This window comes from Neolamprologus multifasciatus, chromosome 14 (assembly GCF_963576455.1).
Source record: "Neolamprologus multifasciatus chromosome 14, fNeoMul1.2, whole genome shotgun sequence".
Taxonomy (NCBI): domain Eukaryota; kingdom Metazoa; phylum Chordata; class Actinopteri; order Cichliformes; family Cichlidae; genus Neolamprologus; species Neolamprologus multifasciatus.
The window spans coordinates 33,465,626-33,490,362 of record NC_140452.1 but is presented as its reverse complement, the minus strand read 5'-3'; the positions used below and the strand labels follow the sequence as shown (position 1 = coordinate 33,490,362).

General features: G+C 40.3%; 1 protein-coding gene across 1 annotated transcript in view; it reads right to left on the bottom strand.

The window, feature by feature from the left end:
• The window catches only part of LOC146504470 (calsyntenin-2-like), a 325,046-nt gene that overhangs the window by 112,150 nt on the left and 188,159 nt on the right, over positions 1-24,737 (bottom strand). The window contains exon 4 of the mRNA XM_085131085.1: positions 8,959-9,167. Coding sequence (XP_084987211.1) covers positions 8,959-9,167 — 209 coding nt within the window. The remainder of the gene's footprint in view (positions 1-8,958; positions 9,168-24,737) is intronic.

The window sequence follows — 24,737 nt, the reverse complement described above, 5'->3', positions numbered from 1 at the left end:
ACACACGTAAATCACTGAATAAGTATTAAATAAGAAAATTCATATGTTGAAATGAAGCTAAAAAGGTTCTGCAGACTCGTTTAAAGCCTGAATGTCTGATTGAAGGTGCAGCTGGAAGTTCTACAAGTTACTACTTTAAATTACACTTTTTTCAGTCTGCACAACTATTAATGTGTTTATTAATGAAAAGTGCAGCTCTGAATTTAGTCAAATAGTGTATAAGACTCTTATAAAGGCCAAAGCACATTGTAATGAGTAATTATACACAAATCATGGTAATTTAAAAGGACTACAAACCTTGTTGGCAAGTTATAATATCTCTTGACCAGGAAAATTGATATATGGCACAAAAGTACAACTAGCACAACAAAAACATCACATCACATCAGTGCTTAAGCTGTGTATGCATGCAAAAACTCAGATTCATCAATATTTTGTTGAGAATTTTACTTAGGTAATTATTTACAGTTTTTCAAAACAACCTCAGCCAGAAAGATGAAATCAAGTACAGTGGAACCCCGACTTACGAATACCCCATTTAACGAAAAATTCAAGTTACGAAGGCACTTAACAGCAATATTTCTGCCCGTGTTACGGCAAAACAAAATCCGCTGGCTCTGATTGGCAGAGCCCAGAATGCCTACAATGCCCAATGCCTTCCGAATCATGTGACAACCCCCTTGGCTTTCATACTTGCACTTCGCTGTTCCACTTGAACGACGTATTGCTGTTGCATTTAGCAATTAGCCTATCGTTCACTCAAAATGCGAGATAGGTGCTTCGACAGAATCACATGTAAAGAATGCCAAGTTTTAACTGCAAAGTAATAAATTTGAGAAATACACTCCCCTTTAAAAAGTAATCCTTTCGCTACCTGGCTTCGCCAACATGAAGACCAAATGAAATAGGAGACATTCATAGAGAATATTGGTTGTACTTTATTTTTGAATGTTTAGACTCAGCTTCTTCAGTAAATACAGCACATTGAATTCATCTTTGCCATCGGATCAGCTGTGCCTTACCCTCCACCTGCTTCTTCCCTTTTCTTCTAGTCTCTTATTCATTTTTTTTCTCATCAACTGTATGTTTTGAAAATCTGAATTAAAGCCTGTGTCTCAGGGGACATAAGATTCCCTTAGGTACTGTTTTAGCTATGCCCTGTCTCATTTCCTTATTGGAGATATTTTTTTAAGTTGAAGTTCTCCTGCTTTTTTTTTTTTTTTGCTTTTACAGCTCAGGCAAGGAAAAAAATGTTTGTGTGGATTCTTTTTTCACAGGTAAGAACATTTGTAGGTTCATAATACTGAATGAGGATCAATATCTCTGGTTCTGCAGAGAGAAATCTTAATCCCTTTTAACTATCCATTGCTAATCTAGCAATGGGGGTTGCAGTCTACTGCACGAGCCAGTGTGGGATCATTAATCTAAATATTTCCATGAATATCAATTCAATTCAATTCAATTCAATTTTATTTATATAGCGCCAAATCACAACAAATGTCGCCTCAAGGCGCTTCATAGATACAGAGAAAAGCCCAACAATCATATGACCCCCTATGAGCAAGCACTTTGGCGACAGTGGGAAGGAAAAACTCCCTTTTAACAGGAAGAAACCTCCGGCAGAACCAGGCTCAGGGAGGGGCGGCCATCTGCTGCGACCGGTTGGGGTGAGAGAAGGAAGACAGGATAAAAGACATGCTGTGGAAGAGAGACAGAGATTAATAACAGATACGATTCAATACAGAGAGGTCTGTTAACACATAGTGAGTGAGAAAGGTGACTGGAAAGGAAAAACTCAATGCATCATGGGTATCCCCCGGCAGCCTACATCTATTGCAGCATAACTAAGGGAGGATGCAGGGTCACCTGGTCCAGCCCTAACTATATGCTTTCAGTTTGGTACTGTGTGTCACAAGATTATATCTCTGTCTTTCCCTTTTGTTGAACAACGCCTAGAGTTACCTCGCGATTCAGGTTAATCCCCATCCTCAACAAACATGTTTGAATAAACATGTAAAAACTTTTGATTCTCCTACTTCTAGGTTTGGTTCAAAGAGGAAGAGATAAATCACTGCTGCCAAAGTCAAATTTGAAGACTTATTTGATTTTTGTCTGGTTTGAACTCCATCATGACAAGTCCAAGTGACGTGAGCAGAATTCACACCTTTTTTGTGCTAGTCAATCAATCCAACCCACACGATTCAGCTTTGTAAGCCATTGCAGCCTGTCGGCTTTCTGTAAACTGATCTTATATATGCTGTATAAAACAATGCTTTTTGTAATGCTCCACTCAACACCTTAGAAGAGACAGATAATTGGCTTGCCTCCATTGGACATTCAACATCTAGACCACAACCAGTTACTGAGAATCTCCTGACTCGTTGGTAACCACAACCCATTTTCCAAGCTGGCATCTTTTCTCGTGCTGAGCAAAGTGGATGAAGGGACCTTGTGTAGTCCTAATGTGCCTGTTAATATTTGATGAGTCTTCCACTAAAGACAGATGACAATGCTCTACACCCCACTAGAGCTGGACAGGGAGGGGGTCCCTGATGGAGAGCACTTGCGGAGTGTAAAGTGCATGGAAATTGGCTCTTATTGGCTGTGAGTTGAAATGGAGCTGGAATGAGTTACTTGTATAACAGCCTGGATGCTTCTTGAGCTTTTTCCATTGTGTGGAGAGAGGTGCAGAAGGAGCTGAATGTTGATAATGTGGTATATTTGAATACAAGTATGTGAGTAGGAGGATTAGTTGTAATTCATATTAGGAGGGCATTGTTCGCCTTCCCGTCCTCCTCGTCACCCATTCTGTCTTCCTTTCTGCTTGTTTAGAATTCCTTCCCTCCTCCCTCTGCCCTGCCCAACCTTCCCATTCCCTCCTAGCGAACATCATTGTCTCACTGTTTTGCAGCCTCATCCCATTTCACTGTTTGCTGCCTCATCTGTTGTGCTCTGCTCGCTCTTTTTTCGCAAACACACACACATAGTATGCATGCACTTACACACCCCCACCTTTCTGCATGACAGAGGTTGTTATTCCTGCTCCTTCAATTACAACATCAACTTATCCATGTCAGCAGGCTGTGCGTGCTGTGACTGCTGGTGAGGGTGGTCAGCTAGTAAGTGACTGCTTTACCCTCCAGCTCACCTGCCTCTCTATCAAATCCACAAAAACACACACACGCACACAAGCAAACCGTCTCTGCACCTGTCTTTGAGAATTCATGCCATCGCCCCTTTTGTAATTACCATCTAGTTTTACCACCAAGCTTTTCTTATCTAACACTGCTAAGGCCCATTTGTCTTTGTTTACAGGACACCACTCGCATTAATCCTCTCTTCTTCGATAAATAACATAAAAATACAAAATACATAAAAACATTTTGCATTTCAAGACTTTCCAGTTTTCTTACGTTGGAGTTTTAACTAAATATTACATTAAATGCCCAAAATGAAGCTGGATATTTTTAATCACAGAGTCTACACCAGGAGTAGGGAACTCCAGGCCTCGAGAGCCGGTGTCCTGAAGGTTTTAGATGCGTCCTTGATCCAACACAGCTGATTTAAATGGCTAAATTACCTACTCGACATGTCTTAGGGCCTTTCTCAATATGCGTACTTGTGCGTACTTGCGTTCTCGTGTACTTGTGATACGTCATCAGTCGGAGACCAAGTACCGTTCCGATTCGAAGTACGCATCAAGCCGAGAACGCGAAAAAGTCCCGGATGTGTTCTCCCTTTTTATCGAGCATGCATCGGTGGTGACTTGTGTGGACTTGGTACAGCTAAATATCCCAGAATGCATTTCGTCCAAAACTCAAACGCTGCAATGGCGGACGAGCGGGGCTAAAAACTTTTAAATATTACTCTTTCTGGGTCACAAAATAAACTTTTAAGTTATTTTCAAGCGAGAAAGTAGCTGTGTAAACTTCAAATATCTGCTCGATTTATCAAGATATCATATATTTCCAAATGCGCTCCGACGTTTTCGGAGACGTCTGTGACCCACCAGCTCCATAGCAGACAGCGAGGTCGAGGATTATTAGAGCCGGCGAGAACAGCGGACTCCCGGCACATCGTTTTCAACCACCCCCCCCCCCCCCCCCCCCCCCCCCCCCCGCACGGTCTTTTCGCTACTCGGGTTAAACAAACCCCCAACCCCAGTAGCTGTCTATTGTATTGAGTGTCCACTAAAATAAAGATAAAAGCATTCTAACATATCACCTGCTTGTTCTTATTAAGGTATGTACACGTATGTACATGTACACTATTTTTATTAATAGAGATTTCACTACTGAGGTTAAACATGATATATAAGTCACTTAGATCACTTCTAAATGTTAATGTTTGGTTTATTTCAGTGTTTTATTTGTTCCTGAGTAAACCGGTTTGGCTGTGATTAAAGTTAAGCTTCATAACATATTACTCACAGTTAAATTAAGAGGGGACAGCAGTAAAAACTCCGGACCTGTGACATCATCAAGTTCGCTGGTGTTCCAATTGTACAAATTGCGAGTCCGTACTCGCGTACTTGAGAATTGAGAAAGGGCCCTCAAGTTCTCCAGAGCCCTGGTAATGAACTAATCATTTGATTCAGGTGTGATGATCCGGATCCTGACAGATGCAGTGATGTGGACACTGTATCAGTCTGCTGTGGTGAAACAAGAGCTGACCCCAAAGCTGCAATCTATGTTTCGACACTCATCTATGGCCATGAGCTCTGTGTGGGGACTGAAAAATTACACGGTGAATACAGAAATTTACTTCCTTCGAAGTGTGACTGGGCTCTCCTTTAAACACTAGGTAAGGAGCTTGGTCACTTGGGAGGGACCCAGAGTGGAGCTGCTACTCCTCCACATCCAATGGAGCCAGTTCAGATGACTCAAGCATTGGATGAGAATGCCTCCTGGAAAAGTATGTGCATCCTGGACACCTCCTAGGTGAGGTGCTTTGTTAATGTCCTTTGGGGAGAAGGTGAGGAGGCCCTTCTCCTTGGAATAAAAGCTTCAAGTTGTTAAAGGCAAGTATAGATTTTGATGTTATAAAATATGCAATGTTCATTGCATAACTGATAATGCTTTAAGACATAATACGTTTTGCTATTATTATTTGCTATGATAATTGCTTCTCATTGTAAATTATTTTTGGGGTCCCCAGGGATGCAACTCAGTAGTCCCTGTATGTAAATTATATCGGTAGGATGAGGGCTAAAATTCAAAATTCGACTTATTCTTAGAAGTATTTAGGGTGCTTTGACAAGGGGATGACTGCACAAGTATCTGGTGTTGGCAGCTGCTGCTAGGTTTCCCCTCAGCTAATTTGAGTCACTGGACTGGAACACTTGAACATACATGTGGTGTGACAAATTATTTGGCATGCAGTAATTATATAGCTCATCCAAAAAGTCTCGCCTTTATTTTCAGTGTGTGAAATTCTAGTATTTTATTAGTATGTTACTTTGGAATAATTAACAGGTGTTGCACGTTTACAGATTGTAGATGAAACTTGTCACCAAGCTAATAAACTGCAATGATTTGAGCAGACCCATTAGCACAGTGGACAATATTTGCATTTCCCTGCCATTACAAGTGAAAGGAGGTGTTCAGGCTGGACTCGAAGCCAAAAAAATCTCATTTTTCAGGAACAAGACAGGACAGACGAAACTGTGTTTACAAAGCGTATTATTACTATACAGAGCTATCAGAGGTCTGCTGAAATCTGCATGGCTGCAGCATGTAGTTCCATTTCTTCGAAGGTGGCGATCAGGCTATGGTGTAGTTTATGATGTAGATTATAGGGCTATACAGTAGCTATCAGTGTTGTCTCATTACTCAAAAAAAGTAACGTATGACACATTACTTGATATAAAAAAAAGTAATTTGTTACAGTACTTGTTAAATTACCCCTTGTTAAATACTTTTTCATTAGTCCGTAAAATGACCTGAAATGCATCGTCTCATAATTACCAGTAAGCAATATATACCTCAATATGAAAACAAAGCCAACAACACAAGTTGTCTTAAGAGACTTAAAAGCAATATTCGAGGTGATTGAACAGGTAGAAACATGGGCTGACTGCTCATCACTGTTTTTGTTACCCGCTAAAGACAGCACTCAGCAGTGTTGCCAATTTAGCGACTTTGTCGCTATATTTAGCGAGTTTTCCGACCCCTTAGCGACTTTTTTTTCTAAAAAGCAACTAGCAACAAATCTGGCGACTTTTTCTGGTGTTATTGGAGACTTATTTATGACGACTTTTTGACGTGAAAGCGGGTATCGCTTTTACTCTCAACAAGCAGCAGGTGCTGCCGGTTCCAAAGCGCTCACGGGCGGAGGATAGTCCTCCCCCAGCTACTATCAGGGCAGAAGATGTTCACACCTGTGCGTCCGAACTGCAAATGAATCACGCATGAGCGAAGCCGCTGCTCCCACACTGACTGTAACGCAGTCAGTTCTTCTTTTACTCTTATGCTGTTTTGTGGATCGGGTTTAAAACTACTTGTAAACACACACACAGTAACTCCACCAGAGTGCCTATTTCGTCCCACTTTTGCCGGTCCAAGCCCGGATAAAGGAGCAGGGTTGGAATTGTGACATTACAAAAAACAATAATTGCTAAAATAAATTTAATTTGTAGTTCTAAATAAATTCTAAATGCATTTAGGACGTTTTTTACTCACTTTGTCTCTTCCACGATGTTATTTCTCTCTCCAACATCGTAGGTTACAATTATATTAGCATGACCCATTATGCAAATTAGGCGGTGACGTCATTTAGCGACTTCTAGCGACTTTTAGGACAGCCAATAGCGATTTTCCTTACTGAGGAGTTGGCAACACTGGCACTCAGCATGCCAACAAAAAGCTACCCAAGAACCCAGACGTATGCTAAAGCTGTTTGTGGAGATGCCTGCAAAGAGCTGAGGTTTTGTTAGCATTGTAACGCAGTTGTTTCTGTCCTGGCCAGAGTTTGCACCTTGCCATCAAGCTCTTGTCCTTTTGTGCAATAAAAAATAATAGTGCAGTAAAAGTCTCTGCTGTAGACTGCTCCACCATTTTCCTTCTCCTGAACACAAATCATCTGACTGTAGTGTGCAGGAAAAAAAGCATATCTTTTTTTCTTTCAATCCACCTGGGGTGGGGATAACTGAAAAGCAAGTAATTAGTGTTACTGTACTAAATTAACCCTCCCATATTTAACCATATTTAATGGGATCTTATCAAAATACCATTAACCTGCTTGCTAACATTAGCATGTTAGCAAGCATGGAATGTAGTGCAACATCCCCCCTGGTGCAGCAATACAGCATGAATACTGTATTTACTGTTTCCCTAAATCAGTGTTGCAGCAGCAGAGTGGTAAAGGTTCAAACTGAAGTGTTTTGTGGCTTCAAAAACCTATAGTTTGTCATCTCTCTAGTTCCGCCTGCATTGCATTTCATTGTCTCAGTGGTAACAGAGGTGAAGCACCCCCACCAAGCAAGTTCATTTCTTTAATGCAAGTTTACTTTACTTTTTTAAGCATCTGCAGTACAAAGGAAGAGATTGTTTTAAGCTTAGGAAAAAGAATACCCTGTGTTTTTATGGGATTTTCGGTCTATTTAAAAATTACAACATCACTAGTTTTTTCCTTGCTTGTTTAGATTTTTTCTGCTATCCTTTGCAGTGTGCTTATGTCCCCGACCCAGTCTCACCACTTACTCTCTCTCTCACAGGCAACCTCCACTTTTCTCCCACCTTCTTCTCCTCTCCCTCAGGTACTCTTGAGTTCAAGAGCTCTCAAAGCCTTTTTCCTCAGCGGTCAATAGCTAAGCAAGACCCCTTGAAATGGAGAGAGCGTGCACAGGCTGCAGCCTCGCTCCTGTATCATTCACGGAGCAGTTTGGCCCACACCTCACTCAGTCAGCCTTTTTACTGCAGCACCTCAACGGTCAGGAACTCTCTGCTGGCAGTAGTAAAAATTGAAACAGTAATGTGCCTTTCATCTCTGTATTTTAGGCAAAAGAGTTTATGTGGCGTCTCGGTGGCACTAATGCAGCAGCCGTATTTGAGTTGCCTGTCTAAAAAGTATATGACACAGTAAGTCCAGTGTTAAAGTGTATGCTCATGTGATATGTTACATTCTAAGTATGAAGTTCTATTATTACATTCACAATTTAAAATCGAACGATTGTAATGGTAATAAGACAGAAGGTCAGTACACACAAAAACAGTGAAACCACATTTCACAATAGATTTTGTGGGCATTTTTGTATTTGAGTTTGTGGCTCATGATAACATTTAACTTTTGTTTAGAGAATGATGATTAATAGCTACCTATGTAGCAAAGTACAAGTAGCAACTCAGCAAAGTTAAGTAAATTTGCGGGGGTATGTGAGCGTGTCCTTAGATTTTTTTTAGCATTTATCTTTGTCTCCGTGTGTGTGTGTGTATATAATGTTTGTGTGTGCACAGACTTCTGTGATCTGATTTGTGGAGAGTGATGGCTCTCTGAGCAAAGCTTGACTTTGTCCTTGGAAAGACTGAAGAGTGCATTTAGCCCCCAGGGAGAGATATCTGTCAGAGTATTAAGTTTTTCTACTAGAGCGTATGCAGGTATGTGTGTTCACTTCTCCCATGGCTCTATAGTGAGTACGGATGGATGGCATTTTCAGATCATGCTTGTTGTGGCGTTATGTGAGAAATGTGTTTTTACATCTTTTGTATATCAGATGAAGAGCCAAGGGAAGGCAACAAACTTTAAACTTGATTTGGAAGATCTTTTTGGACTTGTGGGAAATCAGTGAAATAGGTGAAGCAGAACTTCGAGAGAAAATGGGTACACAAAAGTTTCAAGGAAAGTGTTTCAAAATAAAACTTACAGCACACTGAATATGACCGGTAACAGCGTAGCTTCTTTGTGACAAGTATTACAAAAATTCCCGAATGCGTTTAATACTCCGCCCCAACTTCTACTCACCGTTACGATCGATGGCGAAGGGTGTGTTAGTGGTGGTGATCTGGTAGTTGCAGATCTGGCTGTATTGTGGGGAGCAGTCCTGATCAGTAGCCTCCACTTGCAGGATATTGTCATAAATCTTGCCCTCTGTCACTGCTGCTCGATACTGGGGCTCCCGAAAGACTGGGGCAAACTCATTGACATCGTTGACCTGAATGTGCACCACTGCCCTGTAAACAGCAGAGGAGAACAGTAGATAATCATGTCAGTCGCTGTAAAGAAGTGAACACAAATGATTTTTCTAATTACAACCCAGATTTTCAATAAAACAACGATGTAAAAGATCTGCAAACATTTAAACGCCTTAGTATAAAGGCAAAAGTGAAACTGAGAAATGATATTGTTTCCTTTGAAAAACACACTAAATTAAACCGAGTTAATTAACCTCATTCCTTGTGGTTAATTATTATGTTGACTGGGTATAAAGAAAGCATCCTTGAAGTATTGGAAATTACTGTGCCGACTCAGGAACACTTCTGAAGTTCAGACACATTGTACAAACTGGTTTGTTGCTGCATCTAAAAATGCAAGTTAAAACTGTGCAAAGCCAAACACATAGGGCAGAAATGCTGCCTTGTGAGGTTTTCTCTGGAGGCGATATTAAAACTAAAGAACATATCTAATTTAAACCTCTGTCAGGGCAACAATAATACTGAAGGATATACAGTTAAGTGAAAATGAAAGTTTCCACTCTATGCAATCCTGTGAAACACTAAGTGCAGTATTCAGTAGCTTAAAAACACTTTTAGGAGCAATAATGTGACATATTTGTTGTTTGAATGAATTTATTTGTCTCTCACATTGCTGTGGATAAATTTTGGTCCGCTCTTGTTTACAAATTACTTTAGCTCATTGACGGTTAACACGCAGAGCTCTGCTAAGTTCCACAACAACATTATAAGTAGGTTGAGATCTGGACTTCAATTTGGCCATTGCAACCCCTTGGTTCTTTCCTTGTTTTTATGTGTGCTTGGCCTCATTGTCCTGTTTCATCAAATTTCCCTCAAGCTTTAGCTGTCAGACCGATGGCCTGACATTTGACCCTAGAATACTTGGTACACACAGAAATTCATGACTAACTCCATGACTGTGAGGTGCCCAGGTGGTCGAGCAACAGAACAAACCAAATCATCACCCCTCCACCAACATGCATCACAGTGCTTCACAGTTGGTATGAGGTTTTTAAACTGTTATCTGTGTTTGCCGGATGTGGTGCTGTGCAGTTTGACTAAACAGCTCTACTTTGGTCTCCTCTGTCCAAAGAACATAATTTCAGAAGCCTTGTAGTTTGTTCCAATCTAACTTTCCCAACATAAGTCACGCTGCCATGTTGTTTTTAGAGAGAATTGGCTTTCTACTGGCAACACTTCCAAACAAACCATACTTGATCACTATTTTCAAATAGTCCTGCCATGAACATCAACGTTTAACATGCTAAATGTGTCTGACATGGAGCTCAGACTCAAGAGGCTCTGGAGTTTTGTTCACTTGCTCTTAGGTCAAGGTCTGTCCTTTGGGTGAATTTACCAGCAAGTCCACTCCTTGGAACATTTTGGCATTGTGTTAATCCGGTCGTTAAGTCTGACGTCACTATCCGTGTCTGGGCCTAAACGCCGCTGCAGGTCCATATATCAAACAATCACTATGGCATTACTGAGAGTTGAAAAACTGTCTAAAGTCTTTCATCTTTAATAAAATGATCAGCGTTCTGCTCTACCGGGTGTAACAATTGAGTTTAACATCCAGGCATCCATGAAAACGGAATTTATGACATTTAACGGAGTTAGAAGTTAGCAGGAAGTTAGCTCACTAGCTTCTATCTAAATACAATATAGCATGTCCTGACTGCGGGGTTTTGGAAACAAATGAAAACGTACAACTCTGTTATCACTTCCAACATAAATGAAGACAGAAAACTAAACAGCAGTGACGTTTGTAGGGTTACTGAAGTTTGGCTAGCTGGTATATAATGAAGTGCTACGTGACCGCTAGCGACACAGCTATGTTAGCATAATATAAACAAGCTAACTTTTTTTCCACTCGATAAAAGTTAACGTGAGTGTTCTCGGTGGTCAGGAACAAATGTAATTGCATGGCAGGATGCTGTAAAAGGACCAAACTTCAGCCAGGAGAACAACTGAGATAATCCATCCACAATACGAGGTTAGTCATTCATATACTGCTGCATGGGCTGGGTTGTAGTTACATCCTAAGGTTTTAAAAACTGAGCTTAAATAAATGATTCGCGGTAATAAAAGCCGAGGGAGGTCAACAGTGATCACTGACTGTTTTAGGAGCTTTTTGAGATTAAATAGAAGAAAATACAAAACATTAAACATGTTAACAACACAAAAGCCATATTAAACGCAGACTCCTTTAGGCCCGGAAGTAGGATTCGTCACGTCATCACTTAACGACCGGATACACACCTGAATGCTGCTCCAGACCAGCAAACTTTCCAAACTCCTGCTTTTGTAGCAGTTCTTACAATTGCTGATAATCAGTTAATCAAGTGCATTTGATAAACAGCAACTGGCTGTTTATTGTCCACATCCCTATGGAAGCAGTAGGGGTGTGCTTAGTTTTCCACAGGACTGCACAGACTCCCTTGGACTACTCTTTTTCACATGACTGCACACTGCCAGGTAACATTTGCTTATTTCAACAAGATAACAGTTAATCACATTCTGCACAAATAAACATTTCTCGTGCTAAAATGGCCTCCAACAGTTCAGAGCTGTGACCCATTGAAAAAATGGCATATTTTCAAAATAAGATTAGAACAAAGAAGTCTCAAATTGTTGTGCATCTAAACTTCGATATCAAGCAAGCATGGGAAAACATTTTTCTTTTAAAACTGCAGCAGCTGGTTGCCTCAGTTCCCAAATGGTTACAGTGTTGAAAGTCGAGGTGATGCAATGCAGTGGTAAACATGCCCATTCTGAAACCTGAAACCATTCTTTAAAAATGTCTTTGGCATCCTTTATTTAAACAATACAGCAGTACAATATGCTGTACTTTCTAAATTTGTAATTAGTTATTCGGTTTATTTGTTTGCACATAATTGCATTCTTATTTTTATTTACTTTAAAGCATCCCCATTTTGGAAACAGGGCTGAAGGAGAAAGTAAATGAAAGGTAGATTTCAGCAAATTTATACATTAATTGTATATAAATATATCTACTACACATCTTGTTTTCTTAGAACATGTGTCATGTTTGGTTAGGCTCAAGCTTTAACAAGCTTGATTTAAACTTATATGAACTGTACAGAATTAGGCCCTAGATGAGCTGGTGTCCTGCAGGTTTTAGATCGCACCCTGGGTCAACACACCCGAATCAAATGATTAGTTCACTATCAGGCCTCTGGAGAACTTCAAGACATGTAAATCAGTATTGTTGGATCAAGGACACATCTAAAACCTGCAGGACACCGGCCCTTGAGGCCTGGTGTTGGACACCCCTGCCCGTGATGCATCGTAGAGAAGGCAGGATATCTCATGCCCTTCATGACTCCCTCAACTATATTAAAGATGAAGGGAAAAAATCACCATAGCACTCCTTTAAAGACATTTCAAAATAGTAGATAACAAGGAACCATTGCCTGCACATTAATGAACTCAAATATTCACGTTCATGAAATATTAACCCAATCAAAACTCGTGCAGCCAATTGTTTTATAGCAACTTTCAGAAAAACAACATTTAATTAAGGTTTGTTGTCTTTATTTTCAATATGGCATTTTTATCCCCAAAAAGAAAATAAAAGGGAGCGTGAAAGAACACACAGTAAAAGAACTTTATGAATGGGGAGAGGCTGTGTGTATTTATTGTTTTCAGCCTCAGTCCACCCAAAAATGGGAAATGGCTTACAAGGCTAAATACGTCTTCCACAGCCATGCACAAAGGACTAATTACAGCTTCCTAGATAATTGCTAAATTCGGATAGTTCAGGGCAGAGTTCGCATCAGCAGGTGATGGATTAGCTCAGTAACCACTAGTCGCATTGTGCTTTGTGTAATACACAATGTAGTCTGACCTAAAGCATTGTTTTGATTGTGTTTTGGTGCCAAAATAAGATAAAGCGAACCCCCAGATCACTTCATCTGCCAGATTCTTGCTTGCTATGCAGAATCTCCATCAAGCGCATCAAACTGCACTAATTAATTATTCCATAAGTGATTTATCAACAGTTATTCATGGATAGTCACACATCATGTAAACTCCTCACCATTCATCACCTCAAAATGTCTTCATCAATATTCTCCAGAAAGCAACAGATTGCATGATCAGTCCTTCAGTTCATTGACTGACAGCTGATGATGGATGAATATGTGCTACAATAATTTGCTTTTGGAATGGAACAGAACAGCAAAGCTCAAGTAATACCTTGCTTTAAGCCACAAAGGGGTGGAGATGCGGCTTACGGGACTCGAGCTGGGTATGTAATGATGGTGAAATTATCCTATTCAAAGAAGCAGTAGATATTTCTCCAACGGTGGTTGGTTGAAGACAGAGACTGGACAACAAAGACAAAGCCAGCGGGGAGGGAGAGCGCAAGCAGAGCGCAGGCAGAATTGATTTTTATACTGCCTTATCGCACCCTGTCACAAGTCCACAAACACAGGCTATGATTTGTTTTTGAGCTTCTATTCACATGCTTGAATTATTTAACAGAACACAGAAAGGCCTAAACAACTCGTGAAGGAAAGCTATAAAAAAGACGTGACAAAAGGGCAGAGACAGTAACTACCGTTAAGTACATTTAGTTAAGCAAGTTCGCTGAAGTGCAAACTAATTATGAGAATTTCTTTTTTTTAACTTTTAGTTTCTGCTCCAATCTTGTTTTGAGTAACTGGTGTCAACATGCATCTATTTACACTGTATTGTATTCACTCACACATCCAAATGATTGAATTTAGAAGCTCCAATCACAGGTTTATAAAATCAAGTATCTTTCCATGCTTCTACAAACATTGGTGAAAGAATGGAATTTAAAGAATGCCAAGAGGTCAACAACTTTCTGCAAAGTCAGGCGCAACAAGCCTACAAACTCACGTCGCCTGCAGATTAGCTCAAGAACACTGTGTAGAGAGCTTCATGGACTGAGCTTCTATTGCCAAGCCTTACATCACCAAGCACAAAGCAAAGCGTTGGATTGACAGACATTTATGGGCACTTTTTTGTTTAATTCTTCACATGAGATGTTTCAGTGGTCTCCTGGGAAACGTAGCGTCCTGTCATTAATTTAAAATGTGATTTGGTCATGTATCACTCACCTAAACAATGTTGCAGACCAAGCAGGATTAGCCCAGTGTTAATAGTGATGCTAACAGCGGTAGAAAAAGCACTGACAGATGATGGTGGCACCAGAATGTGCCGTAAATCCCTCTGCCAGCCTTGTTTTGTCATATTAATGACACTTGCTCATAAACACCCCCCTCCCCTCACTGTGTCACTCTCCCCAGTGGTGAAAGAGGAAACATATGCTCTACTCCTTTGGGGTTTGTACAGAAGGATTCATCTGTGTGTGTGTATGCGTGTGTGTGCATATGTGTGTGTGATTATGAATTCGTCCACACAAATGCATGATATATAACTAACTGCTATAACTGCAAAAATGTCTGTGTGCCTGCGTGTCTCTGCTGATGCTTCACATCTGTCTCAAACAGACGCCGGGCTCTCTGGGGCAAGTCTTACTTGTGTGTGTCTCTATGCACGCGTGCGTGTATGTGTGTGTGTTGTCATAGTGCTGGAAGATAGCCAAGCTAAGCCCAAGGCTGCTATCCCTCCCTGTGACAGGCTCCAACTCATAAGGAGGGGTCCACAATGAGTCAGAGTGACACAGAAAGACAGTGGGGGGTTAAATGCCCCTATGGGTGAATGATCACAGCACCTTTAAACAAAGAGGATTAAAAAAGTTGCACCATGGGGGATAGTTAGTTGAAAAGAAAAAGTCAAAGGTTAAACAAACTATATAATCCCACTGAGTGTGGAAACTACATTTGAGTTCCTCTTGTCACTTAGCATTTATAAGTGACAAGAGGAACTCAGAGGAACTCATTTATACACAGTGCCTGATCACACTGTTTGTAAAACATTTACACTGCTAGATGTGGCCGGCTATACAAGGACACACACATAGAAACAACTGTACTTGTAAATCCTATTACTCTAAAATGCATTTTGACATCCTTCATCCTTAATGCTGACAAAGCACTAGGGCAATAATTTCACTTTCCCATTTTGTCATTCTAACAGGTCATCCGACTGTTTAGATAACAAATACAACAGAACAGAAAAGCACATGGAATCGCAACAGATGACCGTCCCCCCCTGAGCCCGGTTCTGCTGGAGGTTTCTTCCTGTTAAAAGGGAGTTTTACCTTCCCACTATCACCAAGTGCTTGACTGTTTGGGGTTTGTATTATTGTAGGGTCTTTACCTTACAATATAAAGGCTTTGAAGTGACTGTTGCTGTGATTTAGTACAATGTAAATAAAAATGAACTTAATGAAGTTTTTGCAATTGGGACAAAGTAAACAGTCTGGTTAACACATCTGACATGCATGTGAAAGGTCACTGGTTTGAGAATGGTAGGACACACAAAGAGAGCCTTAGAGGGGCAAAAGTTAGTGAACTTGTGCTGCTTCCAGCACCAGACAAATGGGATGCTTGCATCAGGCATAAAAACTGTGCTAAATCAAATTAAGATCGACCTGCTTTTGCCACCCCTTAGTTAATAAGGGAGATCCCAGAAGTACATATAGTGATTAGCGTACTGTACATTTCATTGAAGTTGCGAATATGCCTTTAAGCCACTTTTAACTGCAATAGGTAGCTATCAGAGTTTTTTTCTAGTATCATGTCAACTAAATAACAGTCTCTTCCTAAACCTAACCAAGTATATTTTTGGTTTTGTAGTTTTGGTTTTATCTAAACTTAACAAGTGGATGAGAAATGGAAATACATCTAAGCACTGCATGGAAATCATCTCATGTCTGAGAAGCTTGGGCCTTAATCTCCATCAGCAAACACAGATTGTTAGTAGGTTTGTAGGTGACACCTTGCCTTCATAGGAAATATTCAAGGCTCTGGTTGCATAGGTAAGCCTCTTGTATATTTGCAGCCCAGTCACTGTTTCCACTGCTTGCCTCTTTCCATTGCAAAGTTGAAATAAGTTTAAATCAGTATACACCTATTTTGCCGTGCTAGTGGGTATTTTCTTCTTCTTTTTTATTATTAAAATAAATAAATAATCTCTTCGCTTCTTATTTTGCTGTGGCTGGTGGATCAAGGCTAAGGGTGAACATGTCTGGTATCTGACAGAATGGCAGCATTTGACATCTAGGGATGAGAACTTGTTGAAAGAATCCAATCTGTGCATAGACCTGTTGTCAACAGGGGTGGCTGTAGCTCAGGTGGTAGAGCAGGTCATCTACTGATCGGAAGGTTGGTGGTTCGATTCCTGGCTTCCCCTAGTCTGCATGCCAAATGTCCTTGGGCAAGATACTAACCCCAAATTGCTCTCCGATGCATCCATCGGAGTATGAATGTGTGTGAGTGTTAGCTATAAAAAGCACTTAGAAAGATGTGCTTGTGCGAATGGGTCTGAATGGGTGAATGCACAAGTTGTGTAAAGCGCTTTGAGTGCTCAGATGAGTAGAAAAGCGCTATATAAGAACCAGTCCATTTACCATTCAACGCCAACATTTTGTTGATGGCTCACAGCACCATGACCTCCCCACTCTGAAGTCTCTAAGGTTCTACTTTACTTTCCTCCTTTGAGACATGTTCATAATGTTATATATTTAACACTTGAACAAACTTATGATATTTTGGGGGTATTTTCTGAAAAGACTGAATCAACAAAGTTCGTTCCATCTCTGATATTTGAGTTACTGGTTATGTTGTGAACATCTGCAAAAGATATCAGCTCACAGCAGCTGATCCCCTTTCTGCTCCTACAACTGGCTCTTTCATGTAGCTCATGCTACTTAAGCTGCTTTCACCTGCCCACAGCTGATTTGCACCTGCTAGCTGCTATGCAACCCACCCCCACCACAGCTCCTCCTTTCAATCTGTATTTGACTTAAATATAACAGTCGTCTTTGATGCCTACGCCGTTCTGTGCTGGGGTCTTGGTGTTGTTCTCTCTGCCTCCAGCTCTCCATGTATGCACATACAAGGACAGGGAGGTGAGCACTCCCCACCTTATGCATTCCACGTACACGCATGGAAGAGCAGGTAGGTCCCAGAACAAAGCCAAGCTGCCAAATGTAAATTATTGCACATGGAAATCTCAGTCTTTTTTTCAGTAATGGTGCTGACTGAAATAGTATTCCTGAATAGCAACATGATGGAGGGCATCAGTGTTCCTCTATGTTCCCTCAAAATTAATCAAAATACAATATTAGTATGCTCCTGTTGTTAACTTTCTCCATTCAAACAGCTACATCAAAAGTAGTAAATGACCAGAGAGTTTAAAGTGCTTCTAACAGCATCTAATCACTCTTCTAGAACTGAACGCAGCATGCATAAAATACACAATTGTCTAACTTTGTTTTGCTTAATAACCCCAGTTGCCTGAATGCAGTCTCATTTACATAGAACACTGTATATCTAATAAAAGGAAGTAGTCGGTCTCTTTTCAATGATGTAAGTATCTCGGAAAATGAAAAGCATCCCAAGCAATGCTAACCCAGTTAAACCATACGCCGACACAATCAGATACCAGCTGCATGTTAAAGGCAGGCGATGCATGCTAATGTCAGGTTAGCATTGTTCAAAGCTTATTATATATTCATCTGCGCTCATTATTTATAAACACTGGCACTCAAACAGACTGATAGTATTGAACGCTTCCAATACACACACAAGTCAACATCCAACACAAAGGGAAAGGACTCAATTAATCTCTGACAAGAATTAGCCGAGAGGCTGAATCGTCAGATTCCTCGTGCAAGACCGGAATGGGAATAAACAACCCCAGCTATGCCAGTGGGATCAATGCACAACACAACACAGGATAGTAACTTCAGCACTATGCAAGGAAATTGCATTTCCATATCGACAAGAATCCTCCTCGGAAGCAGCCACAAGAGACTCCACCGAGGCCGGCGTAATCTCAATAAGAAGTGATTTCGCTGCAAGGTAATCCAGTTCAGTTCTCTGCTTCGTGAGCCAATCCTCCTGACTTCACATGTGATATTATTGATCCAACTTGTGACTGATGGCTATGACAGCTTAAAGAGACAACCAGAGAGTTGGAATTGTTATAGATGTTACATAAGCATAGTTTAGTCGTCACTGGAACTACAACCTAAGCCAAAGTCATAAACAGTTTCATGTCCCACATGTAAAAACACCTAAGCCAAAACATTAAAAAAGTAGACTAATAGACTGAGATACACCAGTTATCTGCCATTACTATCTATCTATCTATCTATCTATCTATCTATCTATCTATCTATCTATCTATCTATCTATCTGATATATTACACATATTACAAAATAGCTTTATATTAAAAAAAAACAACATACAGGTAATATGCATTGTTTTTTTCCACAATGTCTCCAGCACTGAGAATATGAACTTGTGCGATAATTAATAACTATCTATCTATCTATCTATCATATTACACATATTACAAAATAGCTTCATATTAAAAAAAACAACATACAGGTAATATACATTGTTTTTTTCCACAATGTCTCCAGCACTGAGAATATGAACTTGTGCTATAATTAAATGTAATTTCTGTGCTCAAGAAGTATCTCAGGTTTGTTTTCCAAGTTACGTCTTCTAAAACTGGTAGTTTAATGAATCTCAGAGTCTGTTTGCATTCTTTGTTTGTTGTGTTCCCAGCACTTCTCTCTGTTTCATCTTTATTATACCTGTTGATGTTTCTTCTTTTCTTGATAAAAGTTTATATAATTTATATAACATTGTGGTTTTTTTAAGTAGTTTCCACTATAGCTGTTAATAATCTATTTAAAATAGAAAACTACATATTATGCACGTCTCTTTTCTCACTAATCTAAAGCCCATGAATTAAAAACAATGTTTTAAGCATTTGGTCCAAATCTGGGTCTCACAAAATCTCAAAGTAGTGCAAATATTATATAATAACATATTTTAATAAAACTATATAATACATAAAAAAGTAAAATAGTTATGACTGAATGTCCTGTTGCTTAACTCTGCTGACGAGCACCTCGGTGTTGGTGGATGTGTATTAACACCTGACTGTGGGTTGAATCGTTGATAGGAATGGCTTTCACTTTCTTTTGTCTGGTAAGCGATGCAGACAAACACAGATGGCGCACTTCCTGCCGGTGCAAATTCATAATTGAAACGTGTAGCATATATTCCCCCATTACAATCTGTGAGCTGAGGATAAACAACATATTTCTACACAAGATGTGTATTCTCTTTCTTTCTTTTTTTTTCTTGGCTTGGTGGGAATAATAGTCACGTCAACTAACAGGTTTTGACAGAATGAGGTTTCACTCATATTAGCATCAAGTGTGACAAGTGAGAAGTTAAGATTCTTGGTAGAATAAAGAGCCGACGCACTGACAGGGCAGTATCTGCGAGGAGTCCCGTGGTTTTCTCACTGCAGAAATTTATCATGACAGCTTATGCTAACGAGGCACAGCGTTTGGCACACTTCTTCACACACGAGGAAGTGACTTTCTTCCCTTTTTTTTCCTGTTTTTTTAATGTTGAAAGGTGCTTTTAGGAGAGTATCTGTGAGTCGGTTATGAGATGCAAAATCAGCCTATCTATCCCCAGCTACACTGTTTGCCTTATTTGTATGTAAATGTCGGTATATGAGTGTGAATTTGTCTCGGTATTTGGGGTTTGAGAGTGTGTCTGTGTGTGTGGGCGTGCGTGGCTGTCCTTCAGCTGGCTGTTCAGTTGGATAATTAGCTTTTCATAAACGCGGCGAGGTTAGAACATGCAGGCTTCTAATGATGACTTTAATAACTACCGTACTGCCGAGCACAGTGAGCGAATGTGCGGCTATTTAGGGACACGAGAAAACATATGTGTGTCTACATTGAGTCTAGAGTTTCTTTTGAACACATACACTAATGAACACACACGTCCAGGAACACCTAACATTGTGAATGTATTACCCTTCTTGACAGCCTCCAGGCTCTTAACCCCTGGGCCAGTGTTAAATACACGTGTCACGGTTAGGTGTGAGTCCTGGGAGGAATTATGAATATGACTTGCTTTGTAAGGCAGTGAAACGTCCCCTACGCCTAATTACTCTGTAGAAATGGCACAACTTTGTGTCAAGAGAGGGGAGCGGGAAAAGGCGAGCTATACTCCTTATAGACAAACTTCTAGTCTTCTGTTGCTTATTATTGCTGTAACTTGGTTGGACTTCAAGTGTGCCCATCCCAAAGGCTCAGTGCTTACATCTGTAGCTGCAACTGTGACTTCTGAGCTTTCTATTTAATGTTTCACAGGAGCACCGGCAAAAGAAAAACATCATATAATGAGTTACCCTAAACGATTATAGAAAGAAATGTATATATTATGGCGCCTTGAGCAGGAATTGTCAGATGTTTAACTGAAAAGTAGTTTCCCCACATAGGCTGCTTAATTTCAATCATTTTTAGAGGCACAAAAAAAATATTCAATAACCAGAAAAGAAACGTAACATTGTTTTTCATACTGTGATTTTACGGGTAGATCTCAGATGTAACTTTTGATCCCTTCCTGATTAAAAAGTTTGAACGATCAGCCCTAAAACAATAAATCTGGGGGTTTTAAATAAACGCTGACTTTACAGCTGTTTAGTTCTACTCAGCAGAGTAGTATATTTCTTTTGTCAGAACATAAATCCCACACAAAATCTTCAATGATACAAGAAACATTGGGTATGGAGAGAAAGGAGAGAAAGAAAATTTGGGTCACAGTCAAACTGCAACCTCAGATGTTGAAAATTGCATCTAACTCCTTCTTGCATTTGCTCTAATGGCCACGGGTCTGACAGCAAAAGGGAGTCTCCGTAAACTCCTTTGTTAAAATGCCTGACTACGTTTATAATGTTTACATACATGTTTTGGTTTCTGTGGATAGTTTTTTCAACTTTCACATTCATTGAGGTCCTGGTGTTTTCAACAGCGTTATCTGAAAACTATGGTTTGCTACGTGGAACACATCAGCCAAGACCTTTCAGTTACGTTGAGTGAAGTTCTCATATTCTATCACTAGGCACCATTTAGCATATATGTGTGTCTGTGCATTGCACCTTTATAGTTTATGAATGTAGTTTCTTACCAAAATTGCTAGCTTGATCACTAAGCACTCTCTCCTTGGAAACTTCTGTCTGAAAAAGCAAATTGCTAAAACTTGGTCTGCAAAATGTTGGCTCTGTAATACCGAATAAAGTTTGGAGATTTTTTTCCTGCATGTTATGTCAGAGTTGAAAGCCTGCAGCCTCCAAAGCACCTACATTACATGCTGGACAAGTAACCAGCTGCACTTTTAATGTAGCAGTTCTACAAAGTGCTTTTTAATGTGTTTCTCATTCACACACACACACACACACACACACAACAAATGACAGCCAAACTGCCATAAAACAACTGGAGGCGCAACTTGGGCGTCCGTGTTTCGCCCAAGGACACTTTTCCATGCGGACGTGCCGGTGATCAAACTGCAAACTCTGCAGTTACTTGACAACGTGCTCCGCCACATGAGCCGCCCTACGGCTACGACGTGGCCTCAGCAGATGCATCATAATGATTTCTTTGTTAATAACATTTCTGTGTGGTTAAGTCATTCCTGCTTATGAGATGCATTTTCTTTTCTCAAAGATCAGCACTGCTTGACTTTTTCATTAATGCCTGAGCTGAATCATTATTGTGTTAAATCAATTGACACAAAATGGACATTTATTACATTTATGGCTCCTTGCAACAAAGGCTGAGAACACTTCACAGCTCAGATTTGACAGAGGTCAGCCCTATAGTGTAATTTGTGTTTTATTTAAAGCTGACCTGAGCAGAAACTGCCTCAAGGAGTTTAAGGTGAATTCATTCAAGCTTTGCACTTTGCTGACAAGTGACTAATGCAGTAGCCAAGTAAAATATATCTGAGGGCAGTGGCAAGAAGAGTAATTCTGGGGAATCCTTTAAAATGGTGCTTTGACTCTGAGTCATTAATGTCGTTGTTTATAAAAATGTCTGTTTCGGTGGTTTTTGACAAAGTCGTCAAATGCGGAGGAATGTAACATTTTTATTGGCTCTGTAGGATGCATATATTCAAAGTTTGACATGGCATTTTGAAAAAGAAAGAAACATCTCATTTGTGTGCAAAAAACTCACACTAGGAGACAGATTTGTATAGCCAGAGCAGAGAGAGCATCCATTTGTGAATGCAGAGGCAGTGGAACAAAATATTCAAACACTGCAGCCTGTAACAAAGAGAGAAGGCCTGACAGAAAGAAGGACAGCGTCTGACAGCAAGCGCTGGCTGAGCTGCAGCCAGCCAGGGGAAAAAAATACTACGGGGAGAAGTAGGGCAGCAGCCAGTGGTTAGTAGAGCAGGAATATATAGAGGGTAGAAAGATGAGTTTGAACTCATCCTGTGTCACTCCTGATCCCCTCCCCTGTCCTCTTTAGCGGCTAATTTTCTTGACTGCCTTCTCTCTGTGCTGTTGATGTGTCATGTGTAATTTAAGCACAGCCTTAGGCAGAGATTCGTCTTCTTCCCTGCTAGCTTCTTTGTAAATCGGAGCAAGCAAGTGAGCAGTGCAGTGAAAGGCCAGCCTCATCCTTTGAGAGTTGCCAGCAAAAGGACAGGCCATTTAAAGTGTTCCCAAATTCATTTCCCCTTCAGCATCAGCTTGTCTGTACCAACCAAACTGTTTCTACGTCACAGCAGGCAGTGAGTTATGTTGATAGAAAGTAATAGTGTGACATAACAGAATGCCTGGGAGCTTAGGAGGGATGTAAAACATTATCAACAGCGTGAAGGCAGAGACGGGAATGCAAAACAAGCACACAGAGATGAAAACAACCACGCAGCTACACAGCCACCGCACAGCCATGCAAAGCAACCATTCAAAGATGCAAAACAACCACAAAGAGATACAAAACAACTACAGAGATGCAAAATAACCACACAAAGATGCAAAACACCCACACAAAGATGCAAAACACCCACACAAAGAGGCAAAACAACCACACAAAGAAGCAAAACAACCACACAAAGAAGCAAAACAACCGCAGAGATGCAAAACAACCACACAAAGATTCAATTCAATTTTATTTATATAGCGCCAAATCACAACAAAAGTCGCCTCAAGGTGCTTCATAGATACAGAGAAAACCCCAACAATCATATGACCCCCTATGATCAGCACTTTGGCGACAGTGGGGAGGAAAAACTCCCTTTTAACAGGAAGAAACCTCCGGCAGAACCAGGCTCAGTGAGGGGCGGCCATCTGCTGCGACCGGTTGGGGGTGAGACCGGTTGGCTGCGACCGGTTGGGGTGAGAGAAGATCCAAAACAATTACCCCAAAATGCAAAACAATCACACCAAGACTCAAACCAGCTGCAGACATACAAAACAATCACCCAGAAATGCAAAACTATCAGACAAAGATCCAAAACAAAGACAAAGAGATGTTTGAAAATCAGGCTTTGAATGCCTCTCTGGAGTGGGTGTACACTTTTAACATCCATTTTGGTTCTTCAGTACTTAGAATACTGTCTTATAGCCTGTATTTTGCACCTCACCATCATCCATTCTTGTCTTTTTGTGCAATGAAATTACAGACTACATTGTGTTGTTTGTAGTTGTTTTTAGTGTTGTGTAGAAGGGTAGATGTGCCTCATTCTCTCGTAATCTGTCCATGACTGTAGGTTACTGGAGTCACAAATATGAGGCATATACCGGTATTTTAAATTAAAACATTTTTATTCATTGTTCATTAATTTCATTGAATGAATGTGGCAGCTATTCATAACAATGATCAACAATAACAGTCAATGCACCGACACAATGATAGATTTCTGTGCTCGACTGCGTTGTTGGCCAAGGTGAGAGTGGGAGCTGAGTGGAGAGACTGTGAGGGGAGATGTGCATTACACAGTGGACAAAGGGAGGTGTCTGGACTGAGAGCAATTTCAGGCAGAAGCTGCTTTCAGGAAAGACAACAAGTGTGACAAATTGTTTTTATCAGGTCAACTCTTTAAAGTATAGTCTAGCAGTATTTGGAGAGATGAAGTGGGTGTTGCTTTCAAAGCATTCTGGAATCAAGCTGAGACCAAGTGAAGGCTGGAGGAGGAAGAGCTAAAGAAATATGTTGAGTGCCATTGGACTAATATGTAATTAAAGGGTGTAAAAAAATACCACAACATACTATTTTGTGCAAGAATTCTACCTTGAAACAATGTGAAAATGTGAAATGTGTTGTCGGTTGAAAATATGTCAGGTTTGCCTACATTTCAAACACAATAGCCAGACTTCTGCCAGTGCATGCAGTCTTCCCAGCTCAATCCCAGATACATTTATTCGTATTTTTCTGCATATCTGTTCCTCTTTGGGTGTAGCTGCTATTGTTTAAAGTAAAATTCAATTCCAACACGTGTTCTGGCAATTTACTTGCCACATACTGGCAAATAGACCAGAGCACGAGTGTAAATGTTCACAAAGATGTGAGACAGACTTAAAAAACAGATATCAAGCTTTTTTTTTCTTCAGCTTCACTT